The sequence below is a fragment of the Grammomys surdaster genome, unplaced genomic scaffold (genome assembly GCF_004785775.1).
Source record: "Grammomys surdaster isolate TR1022 unplaced genomic scaffold, NIH_TR_1.0 531, whole genome shotgun sequence".
NCBI classification, from domain to species: Eukaryota; Metazoa; Chordata; class Mammalia; order Rodentia; family Muridae; genus Grammomys; species Grammomys surdaster.
This window is the reverse complement of record NW_021604950.1, coordinates 142,527-163,710: the sequence shown is the minus strand read 5'-3', so window position 1 is coordinate 163,710 and position 21,184 is coordinate 142,527. Positions and strand designations below refer to the sequence as shown.

Here is a 21,184-nt window from a genome sequence, read left to right as displayed (position 1 = left end):
TGTCATAGAACATAGTCTTTTTGGTATATGCCCAAAAGTGATAGCTGCATCTTGAGGAAGATGAGTTCCCAGCTTCCTGAGGAACCACAGCACTGATTTCCATGCTGCTGTACCAGTTTGTACCCCCATCACCAATGAGTGTGTAATTTCCTTTCCCTGCATGCTTACCAGCATGTGTGATTATTTATCTTGGTCATTCAGCGTAGGGAAACATAAAATCTCAAAGAAGTTTTAATTTGCATTTTTCTGGTGACTAAAGCTGTTGAACATTTATATAAGTGTTCACCATTGGCATTTCATCTTTTGGAAACTCTGTTTAGTTTTATATCCCAGTTTTTAATTGATTTTTTTTTTTAGTCATTGTTGTTTCAATACTCAGTTTTGGTTTTAGTTCTTTATATATTCTAGATACTAACCTTCTATTAGATATATAATTATTTTTAAAAATACTTTTTATTTTATTGGTTGCCACTTTGGCTGAATGATGGTGTCCTTTGTAATACAGAAGTTTTTCTGTCCCATAACAAAAGTTCAGCTCTCTGCCAGATTGCCAGCATCATGGACATGAGTCATGTGCAATCCATCAAGCTGGTAACCAAAATGCTGGGAAGGACCAGTTCACAGGATCAGTGCATGCAGGTGTGAGTAGAATTTATGGATGACACCAACTATCATTGAAGTGTCAAAGGCCCTGTTTGAGAGGGTGATGTGCTCACTCTAGTGGAGTCAAAAGAGAAGCTTGGAGGTTACACTGACCTTGCTTCTGGGTCCTGGATATCCACTACTTAGCCAATGGAATGACCTGCAAATGTTAAATAAAACATTTGTATTTTTAAAAAATGAAATTTCAATTATTAATTGTTGGTGTTTGGTGTATAGATGTTTATCCCCTTAGATTACATATCCTCTTGGTAGATTTTTTCCCCTTTATTGAATATATATTGTCCTACTCTGTCGTTTCTGTTTCATTTTGGTTTGAATTCTGTTTTTTTCAGATATGAAAATAACTACTACACTGCTTGTTTCTTGGGTCCATTTGCTTGGAATACCTTTTCCATTTTTTACTCTGGAGTGATATCTATCCTTGATGATGAGGTGTGTTTCCTGGATGCAACATAAAGATGAATCCTGTTTCCTAACAGTCTGTTAGTTTGTGTCTTTTTACTCAGGAGATGAGACCATTAATGTTGAGACTTGTTAATGAGCAGTGTTTCTTGATTTCTATTATTTTGTTGCAGCGGTTTCAATATTTTTCCCCATTCTTTTGATTTACTTTTCTGGGTTATTTATTTATTATGTCCTTTTGGGTATGGTTAACTTCCTCAGATGTAAGCTTTTACTGTAGTTTCAGTACAACTGGATTGGTAGATATAAATTGTTCAAATTTGGTTTTATGGTGGAATGTTTTTCTTTCCCTGCTGTTTGTGATCAATAGTTTTGCCGGGTATTGTAGTCTCAGCTGATACCTGTGGTCTATCAGAGTTTGTAGTCATCAATTTAGATACTTCTGGCTTTCAGAGTCTCCATTGAGAAATCAAGTGTTATTCTAATGGATCTGCCTTCATATGTGACTTTGTCTATTTCCCTTACGGCTTTTAATATCCTTTTCTTATTCTATACATTTAGTGTTTTGATTATTGTGTGTTGTGGGAAATTTCTGGTCCTGCTTATGTGGTATCCTGTACAGTTCAGGTACAGTACCTTGATAGGCACCACTTTTATAGTTCATATACCTTCATAGGCTCCTCTTTTATAGTTCATGTACCTTCATAGGCTCCTCTTTTATAGTTCATGTACCTTCATAGGCTCCTCTTTTATAGTTCATGTACCTTGATAGACACCTCTTTCTTAAGATTGATGAATTTTCCTTCTATGATTTTGCTTAAAAATATTTTTGTGCCTTTGACCTAAGTTTTTTCTCTTTTTCTATACCTATTATTCATAGATTTAGTCTTTTCATAGTGTCCCAGATTTCCTAAATATTTTGTGCCTGGATATTTTTATATTTAACTTTTTCTTTGACCTATCCATTTCTTCTTTGTCTACATGGCCTGACATTTTCTCTTCCATGCCTTATAATCTCTTGGTGAGGCTTCCCCCTGAGGTTTTTGTTTGACATCCTAAAGTTTTCACTTCCAGTTTTATTTTGGTTTGGATCTTCTTTAGTGATCCTTGTAAAAGTACTTTTAGTTCACTTGTAGTAAGTGTTGTCTCTGTGGCTTACAGCCTTCATCTGCTAACCCAGCTCTAGTCTGGAAAGCTTCTAGCCTTTGTACAATCTAATCTAGGCCTAGAATGTGGTCAGTTTCTGAGACTTAATACTGAACAAAGCTCACCCTTTCTAGTTTTCTCTTAGCTCTGCCTGTCTGGTGAACTCAGCTGTTCTGGATCAAACTCCTCTCCAAGCTGACTGATTCAAAGTGGCTTCTCTCACTCACTTCTGAGTTACTCCACTTGGCTTCAAACTAACTTTCTAGCAATCTATTCTAATCTTCTGGCTCCTTCTCATTCTCTGACTTATACTGTCTTCACCCGTGTCTAGCTTCTTCTCTCTTCAACCTGTCTCTGTAAAACTTTCCTGGTAAAATTGTCTCTGAGTTCCACAAAATGACTGAAAAGAACTGACTAGAACTCAGAGATGTGCATGTCTCACTCTTCTGAGTGCTGGGATTAAAGGCATGTACCACCATACCTGGATCATTTGCTCTATGTCAGGCTGGCCTTAAACTCAAAGATCTGATTGCCTCTCTGTCTCCTGGGATTAAAGAACTATGTGTATTCCAGCCAGATCACATAGACCTAGAAGAGTCTTTGGATGTGATTTCTTCCCAGAGCAGCCATGTTCTGAATTAAAATTCTTCTACAGATCCTATTTCTACTTCCATATGTTGAAATGTTTCCATTATTTCATTCATTTTTGTGTTTTCACTGTCTTAAGGCATTTATTCATCTTCAAAGTCTTTGAACATATTCATAATTACTATGTTGAACTTCTTGTCTTGTGCTTCAGCTAAATTGTATTTTTCAGGACCTATTGCAGTAGGGCTGCTGGTTTCTGGAGGAGGCATGTTATCTCGGCTGTTTTTGATTGTGTTTGGGGGCTGGGATCTCAACATCTGGAGTTAAAGTGTTGATATCCAGTCTGGTCTTTGTTGGGTGGCCATCCCATTTTTTAGTTGCTGTTTCCCACTTAGATCCTAGGCAAATATAGTGGCTATAGGGTCTCTAGTAGAAAGTGCTTCTACAGGTTGACACAAAGGAATGGAGGTGGGCTAGGAGAAAAGGCTGATGGGAACAGACAAAAGGGAACCATGGCTCTGCCCAGGTGGTGGAGTCTCCAGGGAATAGAGTGTGAAGAGAGGCACTTTCAGGCAGGTTGTAAGGATGACATTTGGAGAGACAGGAATGAAAGTGCCAGAGGTACCCTGAGTCTGCACCCAAAGCAGAATATGGAATTTTAAAATATACCCTTATGATCCTCTGAAGTTCCTTGATGTCTGTTGTAATGTAATGTCTCCGTGTTCTTCTAATTTTATTATTTTAGACCCTCTTGTTTCGTTGATTTAGGTTTGTCAATCTTGTTTGTTTATTTATTTATTTATTTATTTATTGCTGGCACCGGCTTTACCCCAAGTGGCCAAGTGGCACTGTCTGACCCTCTACTCTGAGTCCTTGGTAGGTTCCCTTAATCCTCCCCTAATCCCCACCCTTTCCCTTTCTATTGACTTGGGACAGCCCTTGTCAACAGACCAGTCACAGTGGGAAGGGGGGAGGCAGAGGTCACAGTGCACGGGGTTCAAGGTCACAGTGGGCGGAGCAAGGGGGATCACAGTGCAAGTAAGTCAGGTTATTCCCTCTGCTCAAGTCCAGACGTCTGCCACAGCAGTGCGACCCATGGCAGACAATCCAGGAGGCGATGGTGGCAGCGGCGGCATCCTTTCTTGCCTGCATTTATCTGCGCTGTTTGAAGCCTTGTGACCCGTCAGGACCCAATGGCTGTCTGATCACATTACTGGGCTGCCTGCTGTCTTCGGGTTGGGAGATCCTGGTTGGCCCCGCTGTCTGCCGCCTCCTCCCAGCTTCAGCGACCTCCTCATCTTCCATCTTACTCGCCGCTTTCCTTCCTCCCCCAACCCTTCCCCGCCCTTGTTAATTTTTTTTAAAGAACTAACTATTGCTACTTAAGTTTAGCTCTGAGTTTATCTCTACCTATCTACTTTTTTTCTCCTTTTTTCTTTCCTTTTGTGTGTGTGTTTGGGGTGGATTCTTGTTTTTCTAAGGCCTTTATATACATCGTTAAGTTATTAATTTGAGATTTGTCAAAAAATTTTAGGTAGATACTTAATTCTGTAAACTTTCCCTTTAGGAATGTCTTCATTGTGTTCCATAGTTTTAGGATGTTGCCTTTTCATTTTTATTAAAGTCTAGGAATTCCAAATTTCCTTCTAATTTTTTTCCTTGAGCCAGTTATTGTTTTCCCATGTGTTATTTAGTTTCTATGTATTTGCATACTTCTTGTCATTCCTATTGCACTTGGTACCTTTCTTTATTTGTGGTAAGATAAAATGAAGAATATTTCGATTTTTCCTATATTGGTTGAGACTTCCTTTGTGTCCTAATATGTAGTTAATTTTGAAGAAAGTTCCTTGGGCTGCTGTGAAGTACTTGTATTCTTTAGTGTTTACAAAGTATGTTTTGTAGATATGTTAGGTCCGTTTGGTTTATGCCATTCAACTCCAGAGTTTCTCTGTTGTGTTTTCTTCCCAAATGGCCTGTCTATTGGTGAGAGAGTAGTGTTGACATCACCACTATCACTCTGATACTGTCAATATATTGTTTCAAATTTAATAATTTTTTTTGTAAAATTGGATACCCTCGAGTTTGATGCTTATATGTTTAGAGTTGTAATACTCTGTCCTTTAATGAATATGAAGTGATCCCCCTTATCTCATCTGACTAGTTTCCATCTGAAGTTTATTTTGTCAGAATTAGAATAGCTATGTCTACTTGTTTCTCAGTTCTATTTGTTTGAAATACCTTCTTATATCCATTTAACCCAAAGCAATGTGTATCATTGGTGGTGAAATGTGTTTCTTAGAGTCAAAAAAATATATAGAACTTATTTTCTGGTCTAACCTATTTGTCTATATCTCTTTATTGAGAAATCAAGACCACTAAAATTAAGAGTTATTATTGAACAGTGTGTGTTAATCACTGTTGTTTTGTTGATTTTTGTGGTGTTTCCTTAGACCTCTTTTGATTAAATTGGTTTATTCATTCCTTGTTCCTTCTTGTGCGTTTTGTTCTTACCTTCTCTTCAGAATTACCTATTACTTCTAGTCGTCTCTGTAGTACTAGCTTAGTGGCAGTTCTTAAATCTATTTTTAGCTTGGGAAGTTTTTCCTTTGGTTACAACTTATAGTTTTGCCGGGTATGGTAGTCTGGACTAACATGTTGCCTTTCATCTTTAGTAGGACATAAGTTTAAATCCTTCCTGGAAATGAGGGGCAGCAGGAAGAGTGGGCCTCTCTGTGTTTGATGTGGATAGAGACTTGTTTCTAGGTTCATGATACTTACCTTGGGCTGCATCTGTCCAATCAGTAACCCCTGATTTTATATCATCTCTGCCTGTCAGTGCAAATGGTAGACTAAGGTCCTCTGCCAATCCAATGAAAACATTGAAAACAGTTACAGAAATAGAGTTTACATTTAGACAGGGTTTTTTTTGTTTGTTTGTTTGTTTGTTTGTTAGACAGAGTCTCCCTATGTAGTCCTATCCTAGAGTATACTATGTAGACCTGGCTAGCTTCAAGCTCATAGAGATCTGCCTGCCTCTGCCTCCTGAGTGCAAGTAATGGGATTAAAGGTGTGTGTCACAACACCTGATACTTTGTCACAGTTCTAAACATTAATGCAGTACAAGAACATTTGTATAAGAAAATGGGAGCCAGGTGGTAGTGGCACACGCCTTTAATCCCAGCACTTAGGAGGCAGAGGCAGTCGGATTCCTGAGTTTGAGGCCATCCTGGTCTACAGTGAGTTCCAGGACAGCCAGGGCTACACAGAGAAACCCTGTCTGGGGTTGGGGGGACAAAAGGAACAAAGAAAATGGGAGACTTTTAGTCAGAACACTAAAGCTTTGGCCATTTTAACTGGCTCTATTCCATCTCTCCCTCCTCAAAGCTCCTTGATAGTCTCAAAAACAGCAGCTCACAGGTAGTATGCCAGTCTCCTGTCAGACACTGTCAGACAACTGGAGCTCTTGTCAGTGTTGTTACTGCCTCCTGTTTCTCTGAAAGACCCCTCTTAAAAGATCATCTTCATCTGACCTGACTCAGTCTCTCATTACAGACCTCCCGTGCACCTCCAGAGAGTTTGTCTAAAAACAACCATAGATAATTGTTGAAAAATAACCATTTTTCAACAGCCTACAAAGGTGATTATTTAGGCAACAACCTGGTGCTAAGAAGTCTAGAAAGAAACACAAAGGCTTTGAAATCCTGCTTCATGTTCCTCGAAAATTATTGTGTCAATGTAGACTGTGAGATCCCAGACTCATACCTAATCTCTTGGTAATCTTGTTGGAAGTAACTAAAGTCAAATCTCAAAGGAAGCAAGGTAGGAGTCCTCAGTAAGATTAGATGCAGCAGATGTGTATTAATTGGAGGCCATTCCCATCAATGTAAAACTCTATCTTTTCATTCACATCTTTTCTTCTCTGCTAGATCCCTCATGCACCAGCATAGTGGATTGATTCTGATGTCTGAACTGTTGGGAATTTTTTCTAGTATTTTATCTCTTGGTGGTGAGTGTACTCACTCTCACTCTCTCTCCCATATTTTAGGTTTTTGATATAATACTAGCCCTTTTATGTACAAAGTGGCACACACTACAGTCTTTATTTCTTTCCAGTGAAGGGTTTGGTGGTGTTCTGTATGACTATTTGTATGGGTGTCTGGATCTCTTGGAGGTAACATCTACTTGGTTTTTTTTTTTCCAAAGTGATCTTTTTTCCTTAAGGATGAGATTGAACAATTTAAATTTTATTATCTAAATATCAATTATTTGCTAAATATCAATTTAAAAAATTAAGTGGGTGGTGTTTTCACTGTTGGATCAGAGATCTGGCTCAGTGGGTGCTTTTCAGCCTCCAGACATCACCCTGCTGCTGTCCAGGTGTTCTCCAGGGCAGCTATTGCAGCTGAAGGCCTCCCTGGAGAAGGATCTTTTGCATTTTTCCTTCTGGCTGCTGGAAGCATGAGGATCTGCAGGCCTCAGCTTCTCCCTGGCTGCTCCCTTCCTCACAGCCCTCAGTTCATTATCATGTGGGTATTTCCCTAGGGCAGCTCATAACAGGGACGTTCATGGGCTAAGAGTAAGCAAGAGGGCCAGGAGAGCAGCAGAGCCAAACAGAGATCAGAAGTGACATCACACTATGCTTGACATACTCAGCTGATTAGCACTATCTCCAAGTCCAAACCACTCTTAGGGAAGGCCTGAGTTGGAAGTGAGTTGGAACTGGAGGAGAGTTTTTGCCTCTTAGAGGCTGCTTACCACATATTTCTGTAAGAGCTCATTTATTTTTTTCTATGGGGTTTTCAGTGTTTTCTCCTTATTGTTGTCTGCCCAGCTTTCTCCAACCCCTGTCTCCTTACTTCTGTATCTTGCTCCCTGTCTCCCCTCCCTATCTTTACTCTCAGTGTGATCAGTGCTGCCTTCTTGACTGCCTTCTACTCTCAGGGGCTCCAGGTCTCTGCCTTTGCTGTTCTTTTACTATTCCGGTGGCCATGTGTCTGTGCTGGCCAGTTCCAAGCTTCTCCTTCGTGTCTATTTGCCATCCCCACCTGCTCTACTCAGTGCCATGCCCACTTCCCCTATTTCCCTTTACTGCCCAATGCTTAGGGCTGATTGTATCATACTGCAGTCTTTATTTTAAAGAATTGAATATTTATATTCTCTGTGGTTTGCCTATTTCATGCTCATAATTTCTTTTTTATAAATTAGAAGTCATTCATTTGTCTTTGGGGCAACTTAAACAGTATATTAAAATATTTTATCAATGGGGGATTTTAATACCCTGTATGTTTGATGAACCTATTTTATTTTTAAGGTGATACTTTTGTTCTGTTTAGGAGCATAAAAGCACCTTGAAGCCTACCCAGATGAGTGACATGCTGGCATGCTTGGGACAGGTGTTTGAGCATGTGTATGTGCACACTGATGTCTTAGTTCTTGGTTGTGATATATTTTATTACTTTTTTATTACATCATTTTGTCCTGTATTTAAAGCTTTCACAGTAAAAAGCTTTTTGTCCTTGTGACATTGTCCTATGACATTAGTTTGATCTGGGTTGATACTTTTGCCACTATATTTCCTCACCCAAATGAGTCTAGATTCACAGTGGGAGACTTGTCTGGCTGCTTTCTTTCCGGGTCACCTCCAGCATGGCCTTTGTACCCTGATGATATTTTTCTAACTGCCTATACCTACTAGGTCAGGCCCAGTTCCTCTTTCTATCTGCACAGCTGTGATGATACACTGCAGAGGCCTCAGAAAGCAGGTGCTGCTCTTGTCCTGTGTTGGTTCTCGGGCCTCTCACTTGTCTGGGTTGAAGCAAACAGAAAACCCTGTGCTGGGGGGGAGGGGTCTGTGGACTTTTGTAATGCTTCTTTTTTGCTTCAGGGTTCACTCTCAGCTCCAGATGTCCAGATTGGTTCCTGCTCTTCCTCTGAAGGGCAGGGTTTATTTTTATCCTTCAAGATTGTAAGGTCAGTCCTGGCTGCCCAGCCCAGCAGGCCTGTGGCTCCTACTCTGCCTACTGCTTTGAGTATCCCTTCTGTGTTGGCTCTTTAATCTTGGTTTTGAACCTGACTGTGTCTTTTCGGGCATGTGTTCTCTCTGCCCCTGCTGTGTGTGGAGCTACAGTGGTGCATCAAAGTGCATACTCAGTGTTATCTGATAGAAGGAGGTCCTCTACTTATCCATTGAAGATCCCTTCCATTCCCACTCAAAGCCTGCCTTCTACTGTGCACATTGTCATCATGGTGATATTTGTACTGTGTGTTGGAGGCAACATACTTGGTTTGACTTAGTATTTGTTTTCCTCAAAGACTTGGATGGGAATTTCTTTAGACAAAATAGCAGCCTGCTTGCTGATACTGAGTCAGTTATTGGGTCATAGTCTCTCCAGCACATCAGACTCCAAAACTATCAGTGCACATATTTGCTTCCCTATCAGGACTGAGTTTCATGAGTACATCTGATATAAATGAGGCCCCTTTTCAGGAATATCTCACTCATAAGAGAAACTTGGGAACAGCCAGTGATTTGCTAAGCCAGTTACTAGGGCCATGATGGCCACTTCAATATCACCTGGAAAAATGCCTGTTTCTAGGAAGCCTTCGGACTGTACTTTATCTGTGATACCTCCTATCTATAATTACTCATGTAGATTTCATTACCAGCCTCACAGGTGACTAGAGTAGGCAAGGACATAAGAGCCTTACCTGACCTTACTATTGTTTTTTGCATTCAGACATTGGTAAGTTTCAGGCTATAGCCTGGGCATTTAGTCTATGGTAAGGCATCTCTGCCTAGAGCTTTACTTCTGCTGGTATTTGCTGATGTGTGTCCTAGTGGCTGCTGTTTGAGTGTTCCAGAAGTCTCTGACCAGTGACAGAATCACAGTATGTTATTTGGAGGCTGGGTACATGCCTAGATGAGCCCCCTTGTCCTTCCTGCCCCAGTATCCCCTAGGAAACAGCAAATGAAGAGACTTATGATAGTTTTGCCTTTAGATGTCATATTTCTGCTTGGCTGGAAATACAGGTCAGAAAATGGCAGGTCCATGCTCTGAAAGATATTCCAATACTGGCTGCTTAATTGTATCAGATGTGTTTCTCCTCTGATTGCACCAGAGATCATTCACAGTTGGTACTGGGCTGCTGAAAGGCCCCACACATATTAGCCATACCTGTGTGCCTGGGACACAGCCTCATCAGCTCATCATTGTGCTTTGAAAGATCCTGTGAGAAATCCCTGGCATTCAGTCCACTGTCTATGTTTAGCTTTGCTCGAGTATTGGCATTCCAGAGGCATTCAAGGAGCCTTCTTGAAAGATCCTGTGAGAAATCCAGGCATGTCGTCCCTTGTCTGTGTTTAGCTTTACTGGAGCTTAGGCATTCTGGGACCTTCTTGGGATTTTTAGATTCTTCAGCCTCTAGGGAGCAAAGTTGTTGTTTGACAGGTAAGGGGAAATACATAAGAGGAAGGCAGCTTACCCAGAACTAGAGAGGCCACTGCCTAGCTTTCTGCCCAGCCCCTGGCCTAGCATTGCCTATACCTTGACCCTTTCCTCCAGCCCTTTTAGCATGTGCATACTCACACTGGTATGCAGGCAGCTCTGGAAGGTTCTTAGGCAACATCACTGCTGCGGAGAGGGACTTTCAGAATCTTTACCTCTTTTCTTCTCTTGTATTTTTGAGGGATTAAGACTCCTCTGCAGATACCATAGTGTAGCTTAAAATAAAAAGCCCAGGACTTGGAAATTGTGTGGACTCATGTTCATAGTAGGTATCAATCATTGATAAGCTTTTTGCTCTTGGGATGATGAGGGTAAGTCCCACCAGGAGTCTGGTGCAGTGCTTGCTCACACAGACCTCATATGGGTAGATGACAGTTATGAGTAATGTTCCTCTTCCACGTACCCCAGACTGTCCTAACCTTTCAGGCCTGTGATATCTGCATCTGTGTACTGAGGACAGAGGCAATGGAACCTGATACTTAGTACTGGAAAGCCCAGTGAAGATGTGGGTATTCCAGTCCATACTCCCAGCTCCCCTAAGCTCCCAGCTGCCTCAGTGCCATGGACCTACGTAGAGGCCTTGTTCTGACCCTGCTCATTTCTGTTGGAGTACTCTCAGCCTTCAGACAGTCTTGTGGGTGTGGGAAGCAGAGAACACTTGTGTTCTGGTTTTAGCCATTGTACCAGAGAGGTGGTCTATGAAAGCAAGGAAGTAGTTCAGAGTCATCTAGCTATTTAAGGAGAGGACTGGGTTGTACCCCCAGGCTGCTAACTCCAAACTGTTCCCCCTGGCTCTCAAAGTCATGACTAAAGGAGGGAGGCTCTGTTAAACTGGCTTCAAAGGACTCATTCAAACACATCCCTTAGGTAGATAGAAATATTTACCCTCCTCTTTAAGACTCAATCTCTCTTGCTGTACATGGGGACTCCTGCCATGATAGCTTAGCATATAAGACAGTGGCATGGTGTACCACCAAGTATCAGGACTCCAAAAACAGTACCAAGTTCTGCTCCTTCCCAACTGTGAGGTTGGAGGCAGCTTGGTGCTTTAGCCAGGCCCAAGTTCATCTCTGCTCTGCATGGCTGTGAGCTGTTGAATAGTTACTTGTCCCCTCTGCTGTGTCTCCTGGGATCCATTGTGACTCTTGACCCTGATTAGCTTAATACACCCTACTTTCCTCTTAGGCTTTAGAAGGAGCCTAGAAATGTCCAAGAAGCATGTAGACCAGGACTTGGCAGATGGAGAGCATTCAATAAACGTTAATGATAATTACACAGTTTGAAGGGCTGTTGTGAAAATTAAGGATAATACGTGTGCATGACTGGCCATAGTGTAGGCTCTCTACACTGTGCATTACCACTGTTCTTCTCATTGAGCATGGCTCTGAGCAGGAATGTCAGCTGCCTTCTCCCTGTGGCACGTGTTCAGCACTCTTGTTGCCAGCTAACTCAGGCTTTGTTCTCCTCCAACTAGGCCAGGGAACTGGAGAACAGAGAGGCCGAGCTCAGCCGCCGTGACACCTTCTACAAGGAGCAGCAGGGGCGCATCCAGGAGAAGGTAAGACTCGGGCCTGGTTCCTTCTACGTAGGTCCCAAAGGTACTTGACCAGAGCATGTCACCATGATGGAAGAACAGCGGGTCCCATGCTGGCTTACTCCAACACCAGTCACCTTGTGGACATGCCCATCCTCTAGCCTCTGCAGGAGTACCATGATCCCAGCCTTTCAACAAGTTGCAATCACAGAGATAATTGCTTTTTAATTGGCCGTTTTCTGTGAATGTGGCTGGCTCTACTACAATCCAGTTTTAGAAAAATAATTCACTTTCACCACAGGGCGGTGCTAAGACCCAGTATACCTTTTTTACTTGAGTTAAGCTACATTGGATAAAAATAATAATAACATGAAGCCTTGCTGTACAAATGCATTAAAGTTGTATCATCGATTTTCTCCTGGGACTTGGGAAGATCAAAGTACTCTGCTGCTGTATGCTTGCTTCTGTTCTGAGGATGAGCCCAAGAATGCCAGAGAGTCACAGGCATTTTTACCTGGTTAAATGCTAGCAATTTATGATTGAAAATTTATTTGGTAATATGCTTACTTTGGGAGGTTTAATTTGCTAATTATGACAGATTTTCCAAAGAAATGGCTTATAGCATGGGAAAAGAAGGTTGGAAATTTTTTTTAAAAAGTATTTTCCTTCATGCCTAAGAAAAGTATTCTTTCTCATGCCAAGCAATCTGAGCCACCAGCTATTGCAGGCAAGTCTTCTCTTGTCGTTTGTCATGGTTTGGAACTTTGAAAGTGACAGTTTGCTTGAGGGGCCTGCTTTCCATGGGGGTTTTCTCCTGCAGCACGCCACAGTAGAGGCTGGCAGAAGTGTGGGTTCTGGATTTCCAGGTAATGAGGACAAGAGGGCAGTGGCTCCCTGCTTCACAGCCACCTGCTTGTCCACTTCTGCCAGGCATGTAGAGGAAAGCCAGCATTGAGGATAGAGCCCTGACAGTGATACCCTGCAGTCCTAAGCACGTGCTTGAGCAGTGCCAAGCGGCCTTTAAGGAGCCAGCTTTCACAAAGCAGCGCGTGCACAGGTTTGACTGTAGCATGCCATGTTAAGAATTGTGATTTGGGATTACAAAGAGGAGTTTAAAAAAAAAATCCACCAGCTATGGCTCTAATTATCACAGTCGCCCATATGTTCTCAGGCATGGAGATATTCTTTCTGGTTGTATGTGCAGTACTGTTTCCTGCTGTGCGCTCCTCGTCTCTGATTTGGGCTTGGCTACTCAGAGCTTGCGCACATGCTTCTGTAGGGTGGGAGGAAGTGGCCTTGTAGCAGCTTTCCTCTAAATCTGTTTTCCTTTCATCGTGCTCCTCTTCCTCCTGGGTGTCTCTATAAGGCCAGTCTTCTGCTCTGCCATGGGAGAGGCAATCCTCCTACCGGGCTCTTCCACCTCCATTTTTCCTCTCTACTGCTGCGAAAGGGGCGCTCCACTCCTCACACACAGAATTTTGCATGCTTGTGAATAGTTCTATGCTTTGACAGGAGCTGTCAAAGTATGCTCTCCTTTCTGGTAGTGCTTTGCTGACAATGATAAAGAGGAAAACACCTCACATCCCCGCAGATAGAGAGTGGTATAGAGGTAGTGGGGTTGCAGGAAGGCCAAAGAGTGAGGCTTACCTGTATTAGTTCTGAAAAGAAGGGTTGATCTTTTCCATGGATAAGCTTATTCTGGTAATGGTTGAGAAGAAGAAATTACAGCCTCTGACAATCTCTCTATAGCTGCTGCTTTGCTTCAGTTTGGCTTCTGTTTGTGAACACTCTTAGGTTAGCCATTTGTAGCTCCCAGACCTTCCAGCCATCATGCTCCTCCCCGTCCTTCCTCATCCCCTCCCTCAACATCCCCTTCCTGTTTCTTTCTCTCTTCCCTTTCTTTTCCTTTTCTGTTTCTTTAAGTGTAGACACTGGCAGCAGAGCCTGTTCTAAGAGGAAGTAGGGAAGATGTGGACAGTGGAACCCTATCTGGTTCCATGGAGAGTGGAATCTTACCCTGGGGGAAAAGGGCTCCTTCTGGACCTCTGAACAAGGCAGAGTGCAGGGCAAGGCAGGAGTAAGGTATAATGGTGGAGTCTTCAGGCTAGAATTCTGCCACCTGCCATCCTTGAGGCCAGTCCTGGGGTTCTATGTGGGCCTCCCCTGGCCACAATGACAGACAGGGAAGGAAAGTCTACACCATCCAGGCTCATCAGGAGAAGAAGACTTTGTGGTGCTTTTATACTGCTGTGTTTATTCTGCTATGATGACCTTTTAGTGTGGAAGTAGAGGATGTTGTACTTAGCAAACTTTCCAAATAACTATATCCTGTACCACATGGAAAGGTATAAGTGTAGAGTGTTGAATTTTGCCAGGGATAACAGTGAACTACTGAGAACATGGGCCAGTGGAAGATTCTCATGCACCTGAGGGAAAACTGTAGGCATCCTAGTCACAGGGGACAGCCATCCATCCAACTGAGCTGACAGAGCCTGGATGTCAGCATCTGAAATGCTGTTTTCTCTGTTACTCTGCAGTTCCCATTTCTCCCTATGTCTCCATTTCCTCATCTTTAAGATGGAGTCATCTATGCTGTCTGTGAGGAGGGAATGGAGACTAATGTAGGTAGTATCTATGGAAGTGTTGCCCTAGACAAGGTGCTGGTTTTGTCCTGTAGCCACTTGGGATTCTGTATGGTGTCATACATAATGAGTTCTTTAGTTTGGGATTAGTGCATGGACATGGGTATGTACATGCATGCTGTGAGTTTGAACCTAGGTATGCTGAGGTGAGTTTCAATACTGAAGACAATCTGTCCCCATCTTCTGCTCTCTGGAATGGAGAAGCCTCCTCTCTGGACTTCATAAGGCTTTTTATGAATGCATACCAGGAGTCCCACAAGCAAGGCATTGTGCAGGAGGCTGGGTCTAGTTCACATTAGCATTTCTCATACACCAAGAGAATTTTTATTGTGTGTTAGATACCTGCACCAGCATGTCCTCAGAGTCATGCTTAGAGGACCTCTTACCATCTTGCTTGCACTCCAGCTGAACATGCACTCAGCTGTCATTTTTGTGAATAATTCTAGGAGATGAAAGAACTGGGGCAGGATCCCCACACTGCCTGGAATCAGCTGGGATGAGTTGTCTCTCTTCAACCATGCATTTGCTTCTGGCAGAGACTCCTGTGAAATGCCTGAAAAGCTCACAGAGCTGACCACTTTTGCTGACAAAGCTCAATTGGGTGTGACTAACCATGGCCCATTGAACTGAGTAAGAGAAGGGGACAAGAATGCTTTAAGGACCTGTAGACATCCTCTAGTTCAGCCTTGGTAATGATGCAACCTTGTGCTGAGTATAGTGTTTATATCCTTCTTATCCTTGAAGTGATGATCTGCCCATTATTTTAGCATGAGTGATTATTGATGTAAAGCAAACATCAGAATGCATACAGACATAAGTAATAAGTTCTCTTTAATGTTATTTTTACCCTTTCCCTCTTTTTAAGTTTAAATACATATCCATTCATTAATTCCACATCGATTCAAGTTTGTTGTTTCATGGAAGCCTCAGGTGTGGAGGGGAGGTGGTGAGATTTGGGGAGGGCCATGGATCTTCAGGTGTGGAGGGGAGGTGTGAGGCTTGGGGCAGGCCATGGATCCTCTGGTATGGAGGAGAGGTATGAGGCATAAGCAAGGTGTGGCTCCACCTTGTGGAGTCCTCTGGAATAGAGAGAAATGATGCCCATGCTCTAGCTTCTGAGCCACAAAGACCCCTCAGTTCTGTAAGACCTTGTCTTACTTTCCCAAACTTGTCAGCTTCACCGAGGAGAAAGCTTGTAAGCCAGCTTCCAAGACTGAATTTGGAGAAAGCACAAAACTCAGAAATGTCTGTATTCTTCCTGGACTTTGGCTCTATCTCAGCACAGACATCTGTACACATCCTGCTTGCCTGTTCCTGAGTAGTGAACCCTTTCTTCCTCCTTTTCCTTTGATAAAGAAGGGCTGTAAACAGGTCCAAACAGTCCTGATCAGCCTTCTTACTAACACACTCTCAAAGCCTGCCTGACTAGGCACAGGTATCCTTGTTGCTTGGGGGTGTCAATCAGTGTATTCACAATGTTTTCAGTTGCTAGTGAGCATGTACATACCAGGGAGCCATAATCTTCACCCACAGGGTCAAACTATTGTATACTCAGCAGAAGGACCAACATGGAAGAGGTGAGAGCAGGTGAAATTCTCAGACAAAGCCATGGGAGTACACCAACAAAGCCACTTAAGAAAAACTGAGGTCCAGGTCTGTTATAACCAGGTGTGGACATACCTAGTGGCACAGAAGATTCTCCAGAAGAAGCCATGGGGCAGTGCTCAGGAGAGCCTCAGACCAGAATCATGGAATCCATTCATCTATCCAGTGAAGAGCAAGAATGGGCAGACAATGATGATGAAGATTGTAAACCCTGTTAAGGAAGTAAAAGAGGCCAGGTGTGGAAGAGATGTCTGTGTTGTATCTACATAAAAGCAGCAAAGCAGATCTGAGGGTTACAAGGTTGAACAGTGGAGATGGCCTGACTGGAAGATGTGTAGCATGGGGGTGGGACACTTGTCACCTTGGGTAAAGCCCTGACTAGAAGAGGATGCATGGGTTGGGCAAGGTCCATTCTCTGACCTATGAAGAATTCATCTGTCAGTGTGTTAGACTTTGGAAACAAAGGACTGCTACTGAGGAGGGAAGGCCACCAGGGAGTGCCTGATACCTTCTGCTACTTTGTCCCTTCTCCTGGGGCCCTTCCACAGATTGTAGCACACCCAGTACATATCATGTTGACTAGTCCGTGCTAGTGTCTATGGCTTTCCCCCTCCTTCCTGTAAAAGCTGTTGAGCACAATCCTGATCAGCGTCATTCAGAAAGGGCGCTTCATTGGTGGGGGCCAGGAATGCAGTGTCGGGCATATAATAGGGGCTTAGTAAATATTTTCCAAAATAAAGAGAAGAAAGTATGTGCACATAAACAGGAAACAAATGCATTCTGGTTTCTGGAAGGGAAGAAGGAAGCTTTGCCAAGAAGGCTGCTTAGTGGAAGCAGTGTTTGGAGAATGACCAAAATGCCCATGGCAACCTAAAAGGTGGAGACCCTGCCTTAGCAGAGCTGCCCCACACATAGGCCATGGGAGGTGGGGCTGAATAGATATTGGCATGTGATTTTGAGGGACCTAGCTGAAAAGTGTGGCCTTAGATAATTTTAAAGTCTGTAAGGCCTGAAAGCTGGAGAGAGATTTGAACTGGAAAACCCAGGAGAATAATGGTACCATTTAAGGAAAGAAAGTCATGTGAGCTACTGCTTTTGGGGACAGTAATGAGCTTAATTCTAGACATGTGCGTATGAGGCAGAATGTCCAGCACATGATTGAAAAGTGTTAGTCCAGCGGAGTGGGTCCTACAAGACAATAGTCATCACTCTGATTTTGTGAGCCTGTACCATGTATCAGGCCCCTTTCATAAGTTATCACTGATCCTGGCTTCAGCCCTGCAAGCTAGATTATATTACATGTGTTCTACAAATGAAAGAACTCGGAAACAGGCTGAGCAAGCTGCCAGAAGCCATGCAGCTGATAGATGGAGTCTGCTCCTTCCACCACACCATGCTGCCTCTCTACATAGGCTTGGAAGAGAATGTGGGAAGCAAGCTGGATGCTGAGGGGCAGAGAGCATAGACCCAAGAAAGCCTGTAGAGCAGGACTTGTGAGCCACACCCAGGGAGCCCGTGTCAGATCTCTCAAGAGAAGCTAACACTGGGCTCCACAGGGGTGAGATAGGCATGTGAGGAGGAAAGGGCTGGCTGTGTTTTCAAGAAGTTTCAGCAAGAATATATTGGTAGTTGAGAAATGAGTGGGAAACCTGTAAATCTGAAATGAACACTCCTATCACCTTTTGGAAAGGGCCCAGCAGAAGCTAATCCAGAGTCAGGCGGGCATGCCAACAAATGGCCACAGGTTCTTTAGGAGTGAAGATTTTGGGTCACATGGTGAGTAAACTTGTTGTTGCTGCAAGAACAGCTGCACAGGCATGTCCATTAGACACCTCTGTTGAGTACAGGAGGCCTACCTTGTGTCACAGCTCAGAGATGCCACTGAGAAGCAAAGCAGGGCACTTTTGTAGAGATGAAACAAGTGACAAGGACTCCCAGAGAGAAGCCTTGAGAGAGAGAGATGCAGCCAGAGTAGGGATACAGAGGACAGCATAGTAATCTGAAACTAAAACAGTGGGAAATGGGGACATCAGCCACAGGGACAGGAACCTGCCTTCAGAGCAAGTGAGAACATATGTCACCCACTGAGCTTACTGCTCCTAGCCCAAAGGAGATATCTGAAAAAATCTGAAGCCAAAAGTCTTTTACCTCAGTACCAGGCTGGGAGCAAGAACATTTGTCGGCCTGCTGCTCCACTGGTGCCTTGTTTTGATCATAGCACCTCACATTTGTATGTTCTCATGAGCTGTGAGTGGGATTGGATTAGCACATTATTTAGAAATGCCTGTGCACCAGAGAGACAGAAGATGCAGTGGATCTGGGAACCTGTGCCCTGTGTCCTTTTTCCGGTATGTGAGAAAGTAGCCCTGTCTTGAGTGGCTTAAGAATCACACAGTACAGTATCAAGTGCTGGGTTTTCAACACCACTTTTAGCTTTGTGGACATAAGACCGTTGGGAGTCTGCATTTTTACAAGGACAGCATTATTAGCTTTGGTTACAGGTTACACAATAAAGACATTGCATAGAGCCCATTGCCTCGTATCCTTGCATCAGCTGAAGCCACCATCAGTGATCCCAGCTAGGGGTAACAGAACAGTGTAACTGCTGTTGTCCTCACATAGCAGGGATTCTTGTTTCCATGTCTCTGTCTGCTAGCTCTCTAGTTTTTCCATTGTAGTATGGAGAGAATGTTAAGCTCCCAATCTGTGGACTTAGATGCTGTCTTATACTAGTCATGTTAAATATGTTTCTCCTTGTGAGCAAATACCTTTCATAAGCAACTTAAGGGGGGATTAATGGCTCTTGGCTCACAGAGTACAACCCATTTATGGTAGGAGAAGGAAGGTACAGTGGTAGCAGGTTGAGGCACAACTTGCTGACATCTTGGCAAGCCACAGAGCAGAAATGAAGTAGAAGTAGGGCTGGGCTATAACCCTTACAGTCCATTCTTATTGCCAGTGTCTGTCAGCTAAGACCTTTGTATCAAAGGTTTCACCACTTTCCAAAGTGGTGCTACCATATGGGAACCAAATATTCAAGCAAGTAAGTCTGTGGAGGACAGTTTATATTCAAACCATAACCTGTCTCAGTAGGAATTCAAGATTGGCATCCCACCTCTGCCTCCATCATCTTCCTCATCTCCACCATGACCTCTACCTCCACTGTCTCCATCCTAAGCCAGAGAAGTCAAATTAAATGCTGGGAGAGCCTGTTAGGAAAGGGAGTTGCCACCCAGGTCAAAGGCTAGCCCTGTGGTTAAACTGCTGCTTACTGCTACAGATTTGTGTTGTTTGCTTTTTAGTGTTGCTAGGGTCCTTTTCAGCCCAGCTTAATCAGTATCTTGGAGTGGTTTCTGTGCATTCCTGCAGTAGCCATAATATGAAGTGCTTCCTGCTCATGTGCATTGTATGTTGGTCCCCACAGCACATTAAGTCTCCTAAATGGACACTTACAGGTTGGAGAGCCAGGAGTGGCTTTTCATTACATGTGAAAGCTGTCACCCATCCCAGCTGTAAAGGATTTTCTTAAATAGTTTTCGATAGATAGCTGCTCCAAGACTGTTCCCAGTTTTTCTTTTTAGTGCTCACCTCACAGGCCAAGATCAACTGGATTTGACCATATGAACCTCTTAGTATTTCCTGTTGGTGTGGTAGTGAGAGGCCAAAAAGGGGCCCCCTGACATTGGGATTGAGGATAATGTGACCTAGTGCTGGGGACTGTGTCCTACTCACATCACTGAGCCAGTGCTTCCTAGCCACCTTATCCTCCCTCCATCATGGCAGCCTAGTAGATTCTCTTACATGAACTGAATCCATAGCTTTCCTTCCCACTATTGTACTTTTTTTCTGGACTCCACCCATGATCTAGCATCCACTTGTGCAGCAAGATTTTCTGGTGTCTTTCATTGTCTTTCTACTGCAATCAGGACAAGGCCAAGATTCCTCAGCCTAATCTGCAGGACTCTGGTTTGAGTCGGGCTTGTGTCTCTGGGCCCTTCCCAGACTGACAAGTATTTCCTGTTCTAGAATCCCCTTGTGACCACTCCCTATGCTGCCTACATGTGCCTGCTATCCCAACAGTGCTGTTCCCTGTCATGGCCTTACCTAACTCACTTTTTGGCCTCTTCCCCTGACCCCCTTTTTATGTCCCCAGAGTTCAGAACTCAGTGCCTGAAAGACCCAGAGGTCGGCATACAGCAGTACACACAGCCAGGCCTGTGTGGACCTATGAGGTAAGAGTATTCTCTGAATGATACTGGATGCTCTTTGCTGCCTTCTCAGTCCCCAAACTCTGCTTGAGTACTTGTGTCATAGGAATTACTGGGCCATCTGCTTGGAGCTTATCCAGCCATGGAATAAAACTGCCTTTCTCTTAAATTGCCTGTTGTTTGTTTCTTAAATAATATGTGTTCATAGTTAGAAGAAAATGAGAATATACAGATAAGCATAAAGACTAAAAGGAAATTAGCTAAATCAGCCTGCCCTTAAAAGAAGTGACAGTTGTTCACCTCAGTGCTCACTTACACAGCCAGACCAGGGTAATGTTTCAGTAATTGCAAAAATGGGACCATAAGCACACATGCTTCCTTCAGTTCTTGGTTCTGCCGTCAACCTTTCACATCCAGTTTATCTCAGTCTAACTAGCAACTTCCTGCCCTGTCTGTGCCTTTACTTACCAGTTACCTGTCAGTACACTGTATTGTTCTAGGTCTTTACAGCATTAGAGCCATTGGACTGGTTTTCTAGAAAAAGGCATATTTAGAGTTAAAATTTTTGGATCATGAGTTCTGTACATCTCCCAGGGGAAGGGGTGACACATGCAGGACAGGCTAATGCAGCTCACCCTCCACTGCAGGTGTGATAATGCTGGTCTCCCCTGACTTTACATGTGCGATATTTTCCTCATCACTTTTTAAATTACAGATATAATCATGTTTGCAGAAAGCATGGGAAACTTGGCTGGCTACAGATTCAACTCTGGGGCAGCTTTTTGCAAATACTTTCTCTGCTGGGTACCTTACTGCAACAGTACACACATAGATTTTCTTTGTGTGTGTGTGTGTGTGTGTGTGTGTGTGTGTGTGTGTGTGTGTGTGTGT

At 43.4% G+C, this 21,184-nt stretch overlaps 1 protein-coding gene across 2 annotated transcripts in view; it reads left to right on the top strand.

The window, feature by feature from the left end:
• The window catches only part of Chchd6 (coiled-coil-helix-coiled-coil-helix domain containing 6), a 200,680-nt gene that overhangs the window by 109,069 nt on the left and 70,427 nt on the right, over window positions 1–21,184 (top strand). For both annotated transcript variants that reach the window (XM_028781752.1, XM_028781751.1), the window contains exon 5: window positions 11,779–11,862. In XM_028781752.1, coding sequence (XP_028637585.1) covers window positions 11,779–11,862 — 84 coding nt within the window. The remainder of the gene's footprint in view (window positions 1–11,778; window positions 11,863–21,184) is intronic.